This window comes from Rana temporaria, chromosome 5, assembly GCF_905171775.1.
Source record: "Rana temporaria chromosome 5, aRanTem1.1, whole genome shotgun sequence".
NCBI lineage: Eukaryota > Metazoa > Chordata > Amphibia > Anura > Ranidae > Rana > Rana temporaria.
Genome location: NC_053493.1, coordinates 62073231 through 62086336, shown reverse-complemented (window position 1 = coordinate 62086336; position 13106 = coordinate 62073231). Strand labels below are relative to the sequence as shown.

The 13106-nt window shown below is 40.2% G+C and overlaps 1 protein-coding gene across 13 annotated transcripts in view; it reads left to right on the top strand.

The window, feature by feature from the left end:
* PARD3 (par-3 family cell polarity regulator) overlaps positions 1-12353 on the top strand; it is a 768046-nt gene extending 755693 nt beyond the window's left edge. For all 13 annotated transcript variants that reach the window (XM_040352652.1, XM_040352650.1, XM_040352646.1 and 10 more), the window contains one exon: positions 9928-12353. In XM_040352652.1, coding sequence (XP_040208586.1) covers positions 9928-10294 — 367 coding nt within the window. In that variant the 3' untranslated portion in view covers positions 10295-12353. The remainder of the gene's footprint in view (positions 1-9927) is intronic.
* Positions 12354-13106: the final 753 nt, after the last annotated feature.

Genomic DNA, 13106 nt, shown 5'->3' with positions numbered 1-13106 from the left:
GTGGGCTGTATACGTTTTTTACTGGCAGAAAAAAAAATGTTTTACTATCCAAAGTTAAAACAACCAAGGGAAGAAGATTTAATAGATGGAAAATTTAAAATAAATGACTGAAGGTCCGCTTTAAGCTAAAAAGATTTCAGGAGAATGAAAACAAAGGTGTTTACAGTTTTTTTCTGCAAGGGGTGCCCACAGCCTGATTAGAAAAGCCTGTCCCCTCCCAGAATGCTGTAAGTGGTCTCTCTTCGGTGGTCCAACATGCCCTCTGCTAAATAAGACTTTTGGCTCTACAATCGGCATGGGACATGATATTTGCGGATTGGTGAGCTCTACCTCTGACTTACAAGGGGTGTATTGGACCCCTGCAGAGAGGCCCATGTTTCCAAACGAAGAGCAGAAGTCCTTCTCTGCAGCATTTTGCCAGGTGGCAGGCTATTCTACTTTGGCTGTGTGCAAACAGGAAGACTTTGCACACCTTATACATGTTTTGTTTTGATATGCCAAAAATTATTTAGCTGATTTAATCTAAAAGTTTATTTGGGTTTTAGGGAAAGGCCTTTCAAAAATAGAAAAACTGTTTTCAAATGGGTTCTTCCATGGAAATAACCTAAAAGAACACTTGTGTAATCTGTTCTGAACATAAGACCAGCGTTTCCTCTTCTGTCCAATCAAAAGTCCCACCATCCGGTGAAATGACTTCCACGTATGTTTGTGTTTTGTACATATAAAACTGAAAGGCAGAAGTCGGTTTAAAAAGGAAGATGAGCGTCCTTCTGACTACACAGGGAGGGTGAAAAAGATGATAAGCATGGATAGTCACTGAAAACATTTAAAATCAGTGATCCAAGGAATTTTTATTAAACATAAAGCTTTCTCTATTGAAAACCAAATGCTTGGAGGTCACAAAGACAACCGCCTGACTACAAATATTGGTCTGTAGCTGGAAAAATGCATGCGTCTGCACCAAGAGTGCGAATTAGCCAGTTTTCATTTCAAACTAATAACTTTCTTCAATTAGATTCCGGTAGAAGTCCTCTCACATTTTTTCTTAACAGAACGCATTTCAGTTTTAAGCCAGCATTTCATTGCAATTCGTCACCGCCAGCAAGCCTTTGATCCTAAAAGTTGTACAATTATGGTAAAGTTTTCCTAGCAGCCATTCAAAGGAGATGAAGAAGGAAAAGAAGCACAAATCTTGGCATTGTGCTGACCCATAATATGTTCTGTAAACACTTGATTGTAAGAAGTAGCTGTTTGCTGAACGAGATACTGTAACAGCTGTTCCTGAAGACATAATGCAAGCAGCAAGAGCACAACTTATGCAAGGAATGCACTCTGTCACACGTTTAAGCGCATTACTGCAGAATTCGCTAGAATACAAGATTCTACTTTTAGTACTGACATAGAACAAGTTCTGGGAATTCTCTAATTCTCTACTGCACAGAAGTATTAAAAAAAATAAAAAAAAAAAATTGCGGAGAATGCTTGAATAAAACAAGATGCAAGCCTAAAGTGAAAGAGCGATATCTGGTCTGAATCAGAAGAAGATATGATCTGAGATAGTTGGGTCCCAAGCTGCAGAAGGCCACCCAGTTGGCCCTAATTGTTTTATCGTAAAAAACTTACATAAGTATGGGTTAGTCTGGGATGGGCAGCTACTCTCAAATACAGGTTGACTTTGAGTCTATGAAAGCCATCACTGATGTCTATATTGGCCGGCTGTGTTGCATTCACTGAAGATATCCAAGGTGCCATGTCTACTAAAATGGATGCATTCCGTGACCACAACAAACTATGCATGCATTCCAGCTGCAGGTGTGGATTGATGTCAACAATGTACCTACCTGATTCAAAGCATGTCTGCAAAACATGTCACATCTAATGTGTTTGAGGACCCAAACTGACCATGATGACTTGTACAATGTTATTTTTCTTTTAGTTAATCTCTACATTTATACATATTTAATAATAGTGCAAGTAACAGTGACTTATCAGTATAGATGTACTTTGTGTACGCATCCTTTTCTACCTACCTCACCCACACTAGCACTTTCATATACACCCTAATATGTCATATGCACCCTCCATTCACTTTAACAGAAAGTTACTCCAACATCATGTCAGTCTGTAGATCAGCTTTCCACTAGGGTCAATGATGTGCAGCACAGAGGATAGAGATAATAGGGATTGACACAGGGTTAGAAAAGCCTTACTTGGCTCTTATTTAAACTTGATTTTGTACAAAATATATTGCCATTAGTATCCGCTGCTTAACATTTCCTAAAAGGTCTAGGTTACAGTGGCCCAGAGTCGGTTCTTCTAGAAGGCAACCTAGGGAGGAGCCTAGGGCCTGGTGGATGTCTAAGTGGCACAGCTAAAACCTTCATGTTTCTGCAGTAAGCCAAAGAAATACTGCAATTGCTCAAAACGTGCACCTGCCTGTAACTTCACAGGTTTACAAGGGACTTCACAAGGGACAATACACTTGTGGCAGGCATTTGTTGTCCGATGGGACCTTACCAGTACGGTACAAATAGGGCAACTTCTCTATGTCTATTGCAGTCCTTTTTAATGTTCATAAGGGGCCAAAACCTTGCCCAGAGCCCCATTCTGATTTAATATTTCTCTGAGGTGGCCATGTTGAACATTTGTTCTTTATTTCATATTGGGTACAATTCCTTCTTGCCTTTATTGGCGCTGCCCACAGGTTTATTAAATATTTTATTTTATTAAAGCATGTGGTGGTATGGATATCGTGCCAGGGGGTTCAGTGTTGTTTTTTTCTATCCTTTTTATCATTGTAATATATGCCCACTAGATTGTATATGAAACTGTACAACTGCTCTAGGCAAAGCCGTTACATTTTTTTTTGGAGCTGCAGTAGATTATGTTGCTCATTAAACGCTCACTGCATTTAACTGTTGGCTTAATTCATATACAGTAATGAAAATATATTGATATTATACTTGGATTAGATGACCATCTGATCCGATTCCAATTAGCAATATGATGATCGAAGGGCTCTGGCTGTAATGAAAATTCACTAATGCCATGTGATCCCCAATTAAATTAAAGGATGTCAATGAGAATGAAATGAGTCACAGGGCTTTGCTTCCACGCTGTCAAATTCATATTATTCACTTTGCCACACTCAGGATTTACCCGCAATAAAAAGTTGTGATTTTATGAGTTTATATTTAATAATATGAGGATTTTATGTAATTTTAGGCAGAAATAAATATAAACTGGACAAAGCCATAAAAAAAAAAGCAGCACTAAAAGGCAATTTTTCTGCTAGATAAGTATCATAGCATTGAGGTTTTAATGTAGCAACATTGTATAATCAAATATAACCTATATATAATAATTTAACAAAGCTTAATTTGTTTTATAAAGGTTTATGTTCATGTTAACCCATCATAAATAGAGGTTTGCAGGACCTTTTATATAAACAGATTCCCCAAAACCAATTAGCGTACCATAAAGAATTTCTAAAACAGGGAAATGTTAAATCCCAACTCCAGGAATTAAAAAAACAAATCCTCCCTTCCAGTTGGAACACAGAGTCCCCACACTGCACGTTATGTCTAGAGGTTTAAGTACATCATTACTTACCTTACACCCCCACCCCAGCCAGCTCCTGTCTCTGGATGGAGCCTCAATGCCATCACATAGAATAAAGGGTCATTAGTTCTGTATTGTACGCTAAGGAGGCTGGAGTGGGACTGTAACTGGCCTTAGCTTACAGAAACAAAGATAGGCACTGGATAAGACACTTCAAGATGTCATAAATGAATTAAAAAGGGGCTAGAAATTATATTTATAGATATATAGATATATCTATATATCTAGTCCAAGGTTAAAGAGAACCATAATGAAAGGGTTAAAAGGTTTAAGTCGATTCACCAGGGCTGGTGGAAGCTGACTCTAGGATTGTGAAGACAAAAGCTACTCTTGTTCCTTTTGTCTTCAGCTTAAAGAACCGAACGCAGCACTGGAGAGACCTTCCTAGAGTGAGGAATAGGGGTCAGTATTTCTACTTTATGTGCCCCCTTAAATATAACAAGTATTTAGCATTTGCAGTATGGGAGAGGGGGGCACTGTAGGGGTGGATTTATTAAGATTCTCGGATTTGGGCTTTGAAACCTCTATTAGGTATTGCTGGCTGTATCCCCGCTGGGAAGGTTCACCCTCTCTACTCATCCCGGGGACCATCGTTATGGGGGAGTTAATGTAATGGGAAAATCTAAATATTACAGTCTAACAGACTGCTTCACCTTACTTTGAAGCGATGTTCTCTCACTTCCTCTTGTGTCCTCTGAGACTGGAAAGACCTGATCCACATTATCCAGGACTAATTTAAAAAAAATCTCTTTAGTCTAGGTTCACATTGGAGCGATTTGTCATGCGATTTGAGAAATCAAATTGCATGATAAGTCGCAGCCTGTTGGAGGCAATGGCACTGTTCCAATCGGACACCGATTTTGTGGTGCTGCACTACTTTTGCTGATCTCAGGTGCGATTTCAATAGACATCTGTGTATGAAGCCACACAGATGTCTATCAAGTAGCAGCTGAAATTGTGCTGACCTTGCTACTTTGAAATCGCGCTACTTCAAGTAAAGTAGCACGATTTCAAAGTAGCATCAATGTGAACCAGGGCTTAGATGCACTTTGATGGTTGTCCTTCATTATTTTTTCTTTCTTTTGGCAATATAATTACATGACATAGAAATCTGGTCAAGCTGGCCTCCGAGCTGGTTTTTATTTTTTGTTTTTTTGTTTTGCCTTTTTATTTATTTTTTTCTTGTATAAAGACAAGCCGTAGAGATGGCTCACCTGATAGGTCCTTCTTACCAATTATAAAATCTTGCCCCAGGCTTTTACCTTATTCCAGTAATAAGATCAGTGATGATCATGTCAGCTACTGTCAAATGTATTTTGAGCATGCCATCAGCGAGCATCTTTCAGCGATGTTATCAGTTTCTGCAATTGCTGCATCCAATCACAAATGTGGAGAGACTGGATAAACATTGACTTTCTACTTTTCATGGACCATAATTATGTGTTTTGTGTACGGAAATAAAACCAGTTATCGAACAATAAATGAGCAAAATTGTCAGTTTCCCCCATTAACATACAATAAAATTGGGCTGTCTAAGCTGAACCCCAGTCAGGTCATTTGTCTCTGTCCGTTATATACTGCTGGTGGAGATAAGCATGTGTCATCCCTTACCCTGTAGTAGTCCCACTTCCCTATATTCTGCTGCTCATCTTCTCTTTTTCTAAATGATTGGGTGTTGAGGTAGCATACTTGGGATTTGGGAGGACTCTTTCATCTCTCCTCCTTGAGGAACCCAAGACAGGGTTTTACTGTTCATTCTTCTAATCTGTGACTGTTAAAGACGCATAACAATTAGCATTACTGATCATTTGTGGTCTGGGCACTATACAACAATTTCAGTTAAAGCCCACTTTTCTTTATTCTTTAAGTCACTGAAAAAACGGACCTTTGAGGTGTTTACATTGCTGGATGTGACCCTGTTGGCTGGGATTTTCACTTTATTTTCTTTTTGTTGACACAAGGGAGCACAATTATAAGCACTAACACATTTGTTTCTGTTGCTGTCTCTGTCTTCACTGGAGAAATTTCACATCACTTTCGTACACTGTGATGTACTCATAATGAAAGGCGTGGGGAAATCTTCCCAGTTTGGACCCCCCCAAGAAAGAAAAAAGAAGAAAACTGACAGAGGTTCGAGTTGCCCCCAATCCAAAACGGAGAAAAGGCTTAGGCCCCAGTTGGGCTTTAAAGCGAAGTTCCACCCAAAAATTAGACTTCCACTTTTTGTAATCCCCTTTCAGGGGGAGGAGGGAACAGGTATTTGCTCCCACTTCCAGGCATAGATCACTGCAGTGATCTACGCCACAACCGGCGCCAACTCCGTCCCCCCCATCCCCCCCGCTGTCTTCTGGGGGAGACACATGTACCAGAAGACAGCAGGGACCAGTGGGATTGCGCAGTGCGACACGCACGTGCGCAGTAGGGAACCAGGATTCGCTTACCGAAGATGGCAGCGGCAGCGACTGAGAACCGACGGACAGATCGGCTTCGGCTGCCAACATCGCAGGTGCGCAGGACAGGTAAGTGTCCATTTATTAAAAGTCAGCAGGTGCAGTATTTGTAGCTGCTGACTTTTAAAATATTTTTTGGCGGAACTCCGCTTTAAGCACCATACATTGATTTAAACCCGAATACAATTTTTTTTTATGTGTGTAAAATTTTAAACACCGTGACGTACTTGGTGAAGATTCTTGCACCATATTCTGTGCGCAGTCTTTTTACATACAGAGTAATTCAACTGCGTAACAAATATTTATGCAGAGAAACATAACGTTCTTTGCAGATTAACACACATTAAAGTGAATTACTTGTATCCTATGCTAACATTTGCTAATGCACTTTGTATGATAGATTACAACTTCTGATACTTTTTGTACGTCTTTGTCTTGGCTGCCATTAGCCTTTAGTTTTCTGGATCATGCGTCACTTTATGCTGTTACTTTGCAGACGTTGGTCAAGTAGCACATCTCTGCACATAATACAGATACCGGCTTAGTACGGTTTGCATGAATTTTCAATCTAACTGTATATGACTGTGCAACAGCCCTGTCTTTTTTATTTAACTGCCGGCAATTCCAAAGCAGCGGTTGTTTCAAAGACTGACCTTCATAGAATTAAAAGGTTCTTGGCACATGCTGTGCTTTCTATACCTTGAGGCAGTAGCTTCAATGACCTCAGATCTACAGGAGTCCTCACACAGCCAGCTTCCTACAGTACTGAAACCTAATGTAGCTTGGCACAGCCGTCAGAAACAGCCCAGACACAACTGTCAGGAATACCACTCCTCAGAGGAAAGGCCGGGGGAAGAGACTCTTCCTGGCTGCTAGAAGTGGGTCAAAGCAAGGCAATCCATCAGACAGAGGAGTGGGGGAGATGTGGAGCTTGCTGGGAACAGTGAGGCAGTTGTCAGTGATGCTTCTTTGATATGAGACGTCCCAGCAGCCATGACGCTGGAGGACTTTATAGCCCATACTTTAGAACTCGTTCAACTTTTCTTTTCTGTTAAGATGAAAGCAGTAGAATCACTATTTCTGTTCCCTGTTGTTGGATTTACTTTTAAAGGGTTTAACTTCAAACATACAGTATTCATATAGGTAAGGGGGGGGGGGACATTTATGGCTTTTCTTCAATTATCAAAGATTGTCCACCTTTTTTATAGCGTTTCTTCATACTTTTGTTGTTGTTAACAATAAAGAAAAATGCAGATCATTTTTATATAGGATTAATAATAATGATGGTTGAGGTGATGATAATCTGTCATTTGTCAAGAAAACAGTGAAAGAAATCTTAATATGATTGTGGTTGCTTAAAGGGTTTGGAAAGGTTCATGTTTTTTCACCTTAATGCATTCTATGCATTAAGGTGAAAAAACATCCGACGATTAGCGGCCCCCCAGCCCCCTCGTTAGCTTAACTGAGCCCTTGAAAGTCCTGTGTCATGAACGCGCTGGCTTCTCTGCTCTTCATTGGATGATTGATAGCAGCGCAGCTTTTGGCTCCCGCTGCTGTCAATCAAATCGATGCGGCATGCCAGGGGACAGGGTCGAGTGATACGGTCGGCGGCTGTGTCGCCGCCGACTGTATCAAGGGAGCGCACCCGCAAGCTAAAGCCCTTGGGAGAGCGCTTCCCAGAAGGGGGTTGGCTCTTGCGGGGAGGAGCCGAGACAGCTGCCGAGGGACCCCAGAAGATGAGGATCGGGGCCACTCTGTGCAAAATGAGTTGCACCACGTAGGTAAGTATGGTATGTATGTTATTTAAAAAGGGGAAAAAAAAGGAACCTTTACAACCCCTTTAAGAAAGAAGATTGAGTGAAAACAAAGGCAGACATGTAGCTCTGTGTACATGGTGTATTATCTAACATGGCAACACAATTCATTGGGTGTAAGTGACTATCACAGCCAATCAGAAATTAGCTTTGAATAGCGTGTCCACTTTGCTAATTACCTGTCATTGGTTACTGTACAACTTTCATTCTTTTCATTCTGTCTATAAAAAGGTCATATAATTAGTGAGCTGCAGCAGATCATAGCAACTAATGAATTCAGCTTTTTTTTTTATAGTGACCGCATTTACACTGAAAACTGATTTATTTTTTAGTTTTGGCTTATTCTGTTATATAAATGTTCTCTTGCTTTCTTTTTTTTTTTCTTTACACATACACTATATTGTCAAAAGTTTTAGGATGCCTGCCTTTACACAGACATGAACTTTGATGGTATCTTAGTCCGTAGGGTTTAATATTGAGTTGGTCCACCCTTTTCAGCTATAACAGCTTCCACTCTTCTGGGAGGGCTGTCCACAAGGTTTAGGAGTGTGTCTATGGCAGTGTCTATCAATTCCAGTCCTCAAGGTGCACCATTATTTTGCACAGGTGATTTGATCAGTTTCACTGCTTTAGTAATTACCACAACCGTTTCATCTGAGGGAAATCCTGAAAACATGACCTGTTGGTGCGCTTTGAGGGCTGGAATTGAGAAACACTGGTCTATGGGAATGTTTGACCATTCTTCCAAAAGCGACTTTGTGAGGTCAGGCGCTGATGTTGGATGAGAAGGCCTGGCTTGCAGTCTCCACTCCAATTCATCCCAAAGGTGTTCTATCGGGTTAAAGTTCATGTGCGTGTAAAGGCAGGTGTCCCAATACTTTTGACTATATAGTGCAGGGGTATGCAATTGGCTGGCCTACAGCTGTTGCAGAACTGCAAGTCCCATGAGGCATAGCAAGACTCTGACAGCCACAAGAATGACACCCAGAGGCAGAGGCATGATGGGACTTGTAGTTTTGCAACAGCTGGAGGTCCGCTAATCACCCAATTCCTGACCAGTAGTCACTTTATTGATATAATTATAAAACCATAATTAAAATTAATTTGGTTTTAGAACTTCTCCTATTCCTATATATTATGTTAAATGTTAAACCAGCATATTTTATAACTAGATTGCAATCCACAAGTAACTTCCAGTATCCAAAAGGGGCAGAGGAGAAGGCTTCCAGTTCTCAACAAGTTTCGTGGAGGCTTCTGCTTCTTCAGGAGAGGGAACAGTGGATAGATCTAATAAATAATAAATGAAACATGATAATCTCCAATATTCACAATGTCACGTAATCATCCATATAGTCATAACTTTAATGTACTAACCAATTCAGATATATTGTGCATCGGCGGAACACCAGCCACCAGATCAGGTATGCAGGCTCACCCCGGGGGGAGGGTATGGCCTTGTGAGTACTGGAGGTTACCATGTTTATATTATTATTTTCTAGATCTGTTCAATGACTCCTCTCTTCCCTTTGAGAAACGCATTGAGAACTGGAGGTCTCCACCTCTATCCCTTTTGGATACTGGAAGTTACCTGTGGATTGCAATCTAGTTATGCAATATGTTGGTTTAACATTTACCCAAATAAATGGGGATAGGAGTTCTTGTAGGGTATAGTTAAAACCAACCAAACGTGTTTTCAATAAATGTTTTATTATTATGTGAATAAATGGATTATTTTTAATAAGGAATTGGGTAATTTGTTTGTGTTGCACCACAAAAGTCTGCTATGCCCCAGTTTTTAGTCTTGTCCTTGGTCCAAGATATTTTGTGGATGAGGTGCAGTTGTAGCCATATCCACCAACTATCGCTCTTTTAATATAGTCGCATTTGAAGACCATATTGTAAAGTTTTTTTGCACTTCTGAAACAGATATAACACAATGCTTTTAATGTTATATTTATCAGACCTAATGTAGCATAGAGAAGTTGCTTGTAAGGGTTTACATACACTCAAAGCTAACAACCCTTTGTTTTATCCATATGTAGGCAAAGTCGCAAAAATCCTAGCTCTATTTCTCAAGACTCGTGGGAGCAAGCTTATTCCCCTGGAGAGGGTTTCCAGAGCGCCAAGGAGAATCCTCGATATTCCAGCTATCAGGGCTCAAGGAATGGCTACATGGGTGGACATGGATTCAATGCCAGGGTCATGATGGAAACCCAAGAACTTCTCAGACAAGAACAGAGGCGGAAAGAACAGCAGCTTAAAAAAAAGGTGTCTGAAGGGTCAGACAATTATGACTCAAATTTCACTCAGTCTAAAGGTCCTTTCCGTCAAGACGTCCCACCCTCTCCGTCTCAGGTAGCACGGCTGAACCGATTACCGCAAGAACAGGGGAGACCCTTCTATTCCTGAGGAACACTGAACACTAATAAACAAATAAAGGCAATAATTATTTTCATGGAAGACTTTGTATTATTTTTTAAATGGAATGGTACTGTGGTATACATCATGCTTCTTTTTAGTGCCTTTTGCAATACGGGCGAAGCAACAATGGACCTCTTCTTGTCTCCTTGCCCTTGTCTTTTTGGTCTGAAGTGTTATCCACATGGAAGGATATTTTATGATAAGACAATCACTGGTGACATTTAATCTTTTTCCCCTGAAGATCATGTCGTTCAGCTGAGTTTCATGAAGAGTCAAGAATTGACTGCCATGCTTTTGTTTCGTTTTGCCATGTATCTTTTTTTGTTTCTTTTTTACTGACATAATATATTGTGGGAACGGAATGAATTGAGGTTTCTACTCAATGGATTCTTTTATTTTCTTTTTATACATATGTGGAACAGTTGACTAAAGTATTATTTTCTTGTTATCATGCAGCCCAAGATTGGTCATTTAATCATTTACCCTACTCACTTTGGTTTGTTTTTAAGCAGTTATAAAGCTGATTATGTTTATGTTGTAATTTGTTATGTAACTAAAAGGAAAAAAAAATTGTGACAGATTCACTTTTTTACAATTGCCTTTCATCTCAAAGAAATTTGTATAACAATGTTTGTCCTATTCATGAATACCCTTTAAGTGGTAGGTTGTACATGCCTGGATTTTATGTAAGCATTTTTTATTTCTGGAATGTATTTCATCATATTCAGATTTCTAAGGATTTTTAGGAATTTGTCATTATTTTTAATTTGATCCCCCTTTCATGCACAGTTAAGACAGAAAATGTGTAAGCTAAATCAGAATATTTGCTCTTTTTTGCATGCTTAACTATTACTAAGGAAATGATTGCCTTCAAAAATCTAAAGCCTAGGGCTGAATAAAAAAACCTTACCATTCAGGAGGAGCCCCTGTACGAACAATTTAATGTTGGTACATTGATCTCCCCTGCTGAGCTATTGTGTTCCGACAGGGAAACGACCCCTCTGCCAGAACACTCTGATGATCACAAGACCTTTTTCAGTCATGCCCCTTCTTCAGAAGCCAACCCGAACGACCAGCGTCTGTCGGACCGATTCCAATACACATGGGCCGAATGTCAGCCACTTTCTATTGAACTGACCGATGCCGCTCGACATTCAGCCTGTATGTACTAGGCTTAAGAAGACACAAGAACCGCAGTACTCCTGATGCTGAGCTGTAGCTGTCATTGCTTAAGTGCATTTGCTCTGCGATTTTGTCACCAGTGTATGGAGCCAACAAAACAGAGGGACCTCCCTACCTTTGGCTTCATGTAAACTACAGCTCCTAAGCTTGAGTTTTGGAGCTTTTGGCATTTTTTGCCAAAACTCCATAAAATCCTGTGTGTCAATGTACATATAGGCTTTTACAAGGGTTTAGGAGCTGCTGTGGTTAGGGGAACTTCAATTTCCCTCCCCTGAATGCAGAAAAATCACGTTCAGGATAGAAACTATTTGACCGCCAGCCACGTGAAAATGCAATGTTCTGCATTTTCCAGCGTTCACAGTAGGCCTATCTTGTTAACTGGTTCCTAAGACAAATATCCTAATTGTGGTCTGATTATTGTGGATAGTGCTTATATATTGGCTGCCAACCCCATGTATAGTAGATGGGAGTCAGGAATTGTCAATACGGATTGCTTGATGTTTGAACAAAGAAAAAAAAATTGAATGTTTAACAGGAGTGACAAAACACCAGGATCCAGAGAACGTTTGCTTTGTGCTTCCATGTACCCCATAGGGTGTGAGCCTGAAATGGAGGAATCTGTTACACAGTTCTGAAAATTGTTCCACATAAAGGAAACACTGTAAGCAGAAGCTGATCTGATAAGAGTTGCCCAGGTTTTAGAATCCTAGTAAATGAGAAAATTCAGGTTATAATTTGCAAACGCTGCCATCACTAGAGCGTCTTGTATAGTAATTCCCATAGGTGGTCACGATCTTTCTGCCACACCTCTGAAGGTCATTTATATCCTGAAACATTCTTCCTACATTATCCCAATCTATTATAGCAGTAATCTATTGCTACAGAGAGTCGCTGGACTCAATGAGGGAGTATTGTGTTTACAATGATCTGCTAGAAGAGTTCCTATTGAGCGCTATGTAGCAAAATCCAAACTCCAGGGGCTGATCATTTCAGGTCTGGGCTTGGTGCTGAATGCCGGCTGGCACTAACATCCAGCTGTTCAAGGCTAAACCTTTCCCTGGATCCTCTAGAACTGCTTATTTCCAATGGCATTTAAAAAAACTACTGAGACAAATGACTAATGTCTCAAGTCAGTCTTTCCCTAAGGGCTCATTTGCACATGCGGTGCCCTTTTGGGAGTGATCTGCGTTCAATAAGGTAATAAATACACAGCTCAGCTGCAGTTTTTCGACTCTCAACCTAAAATGTAACTGAGAATTTAACTTTGGTTAGTGTTGTCACATGATGATTGAGGTATCTGAGTACCACCTGAGTACCACCTTTCTTGTAAAGTTAAAGCTGAACGCCATGCAAACAGCTTAATACACTTTTTTTTATATAATAAATGCATCTAATGCTATAATAATCAATACAGAGCTGTATTTGTATCTTTTATATCTGGCTGGGGTTCAGCTTTAAAGTGGTTGTAAAGCCAAACATTTTCTACCTTAATACATTCCCAGGATTAGGGTACAAAATGTTTTGGTGTGTGTATCGCACCCTCACCCCCCTCCTTATACTTGCCTGATTTTGATCAAGAACTTTGCCCATTTGCACCCCTCTCCTCTTCTCCTTGCTC